General features: G+C 37.0%; 1 protein-coding gene across 3 annotated transcripts in view; it reads right to left on the minus strand.

The window, feature by feature from the left end:
- HPF1 (histone PARylation factor 1) overlaps window positions 1-5,533 on the minus strand; it is a 41,601-nt gene extending 36,068 nt beyond the window's left edge. Inside the window, exons 1-2 of one of the 3 annotated variants that reach the window (XM_083367286.1) lie at window positions 4,976-5,533; window positions 3,989-4,127 (exon numbers count right to left, since the gene is read on the minus strand). In XM_083367286.1, coding sequence (XP_083223412.1) covers window positions 3,989-4,114 — 126 coding nt within the window. In that variant the 5' untranslated portion in view covers window positions 4,115-4,127; window positions 4,976-5,533. The remainder of the gene's footprint in view (window positions 1-3,988; window positions 4,128-4,975) is intronic. The other 2 variants (XM_083367288.1, XM_083367287.1) reach the window with 2 other exon arrangements.
- Between the last annotated feature and the right edge of the window lie 467 nt (window positions 5,534-6,000).

The following is a 6,000-nucleotide window of genomic DNA, read 5'->3' on the forward strand; positions in this document are numbered from 1 at the left end:
CAACTGGACAAGTGTAGTTCTTTTAGGCGTACTCCAAGCCACGCTAGATTGCCTAAATCTTTTTTCGAGATGAAGGATGATTTGGAGTTGCGAGACATTTGGAGAGAAAGACATTTACAAGAAAAGGATTACACCTTTTTTTCTGATAGACATCAATCTTTTTCCAGGATTGACTTTATATTAACGATTAATGATTTTTTTCTAGGATTAAGAAGATAAAGATTTGTGCAAGAATTATATCTGACCATAGTCCAGTCTGGTTAGAGGACAATAGAGATAGGCGCTCTTGGCGCGTAAATGAGAATTTGTTTAGAAATCAGAGTAATGTGGAAGAATGTAAAAAGCAGATGAAGGACTTTTTTGAAATTAATATGAACAAGGATACTTCTATGGACATGGTTTGGGATGCTAGTAAAGCTTATATGAGAGGGGTGTTAATATATATGAATAATAAATACAGACGTAACTTGGAAGTCAGGAGGAAAGAATTGGAGAATGAAATTAGGGAAAAAGAAAAGGCCCTAATTTTGAATCCATCGGATGTGAAGATCAAAGAGGTTATTAATTTGTTAAGAGGACAGTTTGACAAGTTGATGGCTGATCAGGTGCCAACTAATTTACGGTTTTGCTAGGCATAATACTTTTTGCAATGCCAATAAACCAGGCAGATGGTTAGCTTACATGTTAAGGAAGAAGCAAAGGGCTTCTAATATAGATAAAATAGAACATAAGGGAAAGGTTGTGTATCAACAGGATCTTATTAAGGAAGCTTTTGTGGACTTTTATTCTAAATTATATGCTAAAGATAAGATTAATGAAGCAGATATTGATGTATATTTGAGGAATGCCAACATCCCGGTTCTTACACAAGAACAAAAGGAAGAGATTAATCAATTGATAACAGAAGAAGAAATTCTTTTAGCAATTAAACAATTGAAGGTGGATAAAGCGCCAGGCACGGATGGACTGACGGCGGTGTATTATAAAAATTTACAATTGGAGATGATAAAGCCATTAAGAGAATTGTTTCAGACAATTCAAAGGGGAGGAGGGGTGCCTCCGTCTTGGAGAATTGCTTTTATTTCTCTGATTCCGAAGGAAGATCAGGATGTCACTCAAGTAAGAAATTACAGACCAATATTACTTTTGAATACGGACTACAAGATATTTGCTATGGTTTTAGCTAACAGATTGATAAGGGTTTTGCAACAGATAATTCATGGTGACCAAACTGGGTTTATCAGTGGCAGACAAATGAAAAATAATGTGAGGCATATAGTAGATTTGTTGGAATTTTTGGAAAGGAACAACCAGATCCCTGCGGTGCTGATCTTTTTGGATGCCGAAAAAGCCTTTGATCAATTGAATTGGCAATTTTTGATGAAAGTATTAGATAAAATGAATTTTGGGGATAAATTCTTACAATCAATTAGGGCATTATATCAAAAACAAACAGCCCGAATAATAGTAAATAATAGTTTGACTGAAGTATGTAATATTGAAAAGGGCACAAGACAAGGGTGTCCGTTATCACCTTTATTATTTGTTTTAACATTGGAGATATTATTGATTAAAATACGGAATTCGGAAAAAATTAAGGGAATTCAAATTAGAGATCAGGATTATAGATTGAGGGCGTTTGCAGTCGATCTGGTTGTTACGGTGACTCAGCCAAAAAATTCTGTTGTGGACCTGATGGAGATAATAATGCAATATGGGAAGGTTTCTGGATTCAAGGTTAATATACAAAAAACTAAAATATTGGCTAAAAATATGACAGCATCGCAAAAGGCCCTTCTAGAAGGGTTAACTGGATTTGAGATTGTTAAAAGGGTTAAATGGGTGTATTTGTCACCCTCAAATGCAAAGTTATATAAAAATAATTATGAAAAATTATGGGGAAAAATTCAAAAAGAATTGGAAAGCTGGAAAAAATTACAATTGTCTCTATTGGGAAGAATTGCAGCAGTGAAAATGAATGTTTTGCCTAAATTTTTATTCTTATTTCAAATGATACCTATTCTTAAAAAGGATTCAAATTTGGAGGAATGGCAAAAGGGTATCAATAAATTTGTATGGGCAGGGAAAAGGCCACGAGTTAAATTTAAGATTATGCAGGACACGCGTGAAAGAGGTGTTCTCAAAATGCCCAACTTTAAATTATACTATGAAGCTGCTGCTTTGTCAGCGATAAGTGATTGGATTAATTTAACACAAGGGAGATTATTCAATCTTGAAGGCCACGACTTGTTATTTGGCTGGCATGCATATTTATTGTATGATAAGAAGGTAGATAATGTGTTTAAGGTGCATATTTTCAGACATGCTTTGTTGAGAGTTTGGAAAAAGTATAGACATAAGTTAAATTACAAGATACCTTTATGGGCAATACCGAAACACACAATAGAAAATATAAATGTTGGGTTTAAACATGATGTGACTACATACAAGGAAATCCTAAGTTTGGAGAGGAACGTCTGGTGTTTAAAGCCGTATAATTTTCTACGAGAAGAGAAGATTGTTCAAACCTGGTTTCAATATGGTCAATTACGGGCCAGGTGGAAAGAAGATCAGAAAATTGGTTTTTCAATGACTGATGAAAATCTGGTAAAGCAAATTAGAAACCAGGGTCCAGTACATATCAAACGGATATATCTTGCATTGATAGAAATTGACTCAGAAACAGAACTTGTTAAAGATTGTATGATAAAGTCGGCTCAGAATATTCAAGAAGTTATTACAATGGACACTTGGGAAAAGATCTGGGTGAGGAACGTAAAATTTACGCAAGCCCAAAATTTAAGAGAGAACTTTTATAAAATGTTTTATAGGTGGCATTTAGATCCTAAAAAGGTCGCAAGTATGTATCCGAACTATCAACCTAAATGTTGGAGGTGTGGTGGCGAAGACACAACGTACTTTCATATATGGTGGACCTGTAAAAAGGTTAAAGCTTTTTGGATTAAAATCTGGTGGAATATGCAGAAGATATTTAAGCAAAGGATAAAGTTTTGTCCGCAATTGTTTTTATTGGGTATAATTACGGATACTACTGTTGTGGACACTAAGTTGATGTTGAACTTAATTACGGCAGCAAGACTTTTAGTAGGTCAATATTGGAAGAAGGAGGAACTGCCGACTATAGAAGAATGGACTTTAAAAGTTTCTGACCTGGCAGAAATGGCAAAGATATCGGCTTATTTGAAAGACCATTCGCAACAACGTTATATTATGGAGTGGAAAAAGTGGATTGATTACATCCAGAATAAATATGGGACCAAAAAGTTTCATTTAGCATTTGCATAAGTTTTGATGTGATATTAGTATTGCTTGTAGTCATTTTACATGAGCTAGAGTGCGATAGACTTAATAGCTTATTGTTGTTAGCATATGGTTGTTTATGATTGTTTTTACTTTTATACCTTGTATTTAGCTCTGGGAAGTCGGGGATGGGGGACGGGGGAAGGGGAGGGGGGTTAGGGAGGGCTAGGAAGGGTTGGGTGGGGGGAGGGATTGTTAAAGATAAAATGTATTGAAAAACTTTTCAATAAAAAAAAAGAATTCCCATTTCAACCCCCTCCCCTCATCCATTTGGTCAGGCTCCCATCATTTACTTAGGTGTCAGGCCCTTTTGTGGGAAAGGGAACTCTCCTTGTGTTTATTGTTATTGCTTCTTCCTTTTCAGTTGTAAATGGAGATGCGATCCAGATCTCTCTCTCCCCGTCCCCCCCAGATCAAAAGCTTCCCTGGTGTTTGAAGACAGCCTATTGCAATCTGAGTAACCATCCTCCCCCCCCCTCGGAGAGATGGCAGAATCCCCAGAATAAGCACAATATTCTACCTATGCATTTATGAAATGTGATATAAATGGATTCTGACAGATACTAGAATGGTGTTTTGAACTCTTGTCTGTCCCAATAGTTGAAAGACACAAAACCTCCAGATCTTGGATAGTGTTGGAATGGAGATGGGGAGATATTACTGATACCTGCTTTTGTGCTTCTGCATGACATCTCTGCTTCCTACCTCCAGCCATTCTGGTACCTGCTGTGGCCATTGCTATATTCTGTCTTTTGCGATTGTAACAGTTTCCATGTTCTCCTTGTGATGGCATTGCACAAAAGTTTCTAAGTCAATCAAGAATAGAAGGGGGTAAGACAAAGCATGCATACTGCAATTTAGGTAGCTAGTAAAGGTTAAAGATTTTGGTACAAAAACTAATAAAGGAGCAATATTGTAGTATTGGTCATAAACTGTTAAGTTCATAATTTGATGTTTAATTTTAAGCAAGTACTACTGAACTGAATGGAAGCTTCCAGAAAACATAGGGATATGTTGTGATTTTAGACATGTTCTTGCTGAGGAATAGGCCTCATATCTTGTATAGGAAAACCGCATTAAACCAATGCTTCTATTATAATAATATGCTAAATATTTGCATTGCTAGGTTCAAAAAAATTATATGGAGCATTTTCTATTTTGATTCCTTCAGATAAATTAATTCCAACTCTCACTATCCTGAGACAGCATAATCATAATGATTAGATAGCTTTTAGTTAACATATCTGGAATGAGTCAGATTTAGCAAACGTGTTTTAAATAGGCAAAATAATAAATAGTAAGCTGACTATGCCGAGAATATCTTTAAAGTAAATTACACTTTTGTACTTTTCAAAGTAAGCTCCCCTGAACTCTGTAGAATTTCTATCAAAGCAAATATAAATTTCTATAAAGCAAATACTTTATTGTATCAGTCATAAACCTCAACAGTGAGAAAGGCAAAATTGGTTTGTACCATAAAAAATTGAGAATGCAAGCAAACTCTGTTGAGAGCTGCTGTTCTGACCTTCTGACCAACAGTGCTAATAGAGACAAGAGGAAAGAAAAGAGCTCAAATCCAACGGATTGGAAGTAGCTCTAAAGAGGAGCTGTGTTAAGCCTGTTGTAGCAAGCTCATTTGAAAACTCTCTGGTACCTTAAAGGTTCACCTAAAGACTAGACTGTAGTCACAGATGTGTGCGCATATATAGTCATGCGTGTGTTCATCTTTAAAGCACCTCCGGAGGAATCGAGGAAACTGGGGCAATAAAAAAGAAAGGAGGGGAGGACAGAGGGAATCGGTAGGATACACAGGGTAGTCTGAAGGAAGGCAAAACATATATAGAATCGAGTCCTACTGAACCCAAGTTTCCTTACATTTTTATTACAACACACAAAACACCTACCAACTCTACACTATTTTACAGAGGGGGGGGAGAGGAGAAAAACAGCAGCTTATAAAAAGGGAAAAAATTAGAACGAAGAAAAAAACAGCGGAAGAGGCAGGGAACAAAACAGGCGGCAACTATTAGAAACAAGAGTGAAAAACAGACCAATTAAAAATAAACAGCCAGGAAACTAATTTACACCCCCCCACACACACACACAAAAAAAAAAACCCAAGCCTCCTTACAACATCAAAACGAAGCGATGATCCGTTCCAATTCGCGCTTCTCGCTTTCTCACGGAAGCGGAACTAAATAATGTCACAGCGGAGTGGAAAACGGAGAGCGGAGTCTCCTGTGTTATTGCCCGGCTTCGTGGGAAAGAGCGCCTCTGCATTCAGGGCGGGGGAATTGCTGTCGGCACTTTTTCCCAAGAAAGGAGTTCAGCCGACCTCATCTCGAGTCGTCTCTGTTTTGAGATTACGGAGATAAAAGCGGCTTCCCTTCTTCTGCACCTTTAAAGATGCAGGTCTGATGAATAAAAGAGTCTGTGGCTGTTATCGTAGCAGAATTTCTGATATGGAGAAAAGTGTATGTATGCACCTCCATGTGAATGCAGTTTACTACTTTATAACCAGACATCTGTAAATTTATTTTAAATAATCAATGATAGAATTCCAAGCGTTTTGGTATACAAAACTTAATTGTATACCAAATGTGGATCCGGCTTTCCCCGCTCGGGGTGTCCTTTGGCTTGTTAGGCGTGAGTATGCTCTACCACCTCTATTCGAGTTTG

This window comes from Vipera ursinii (assembly GCF_947247035.1).
Source record: "Vipera ursinii genome assembly, chromosome: 7".
Taxonomy (NCBI): domain Eukaryota; kingdom Metazoa; phylum Chordata; class Lepidosauria; order Squamata; family Viperidae; genus Vipera; species Vipera ursinii.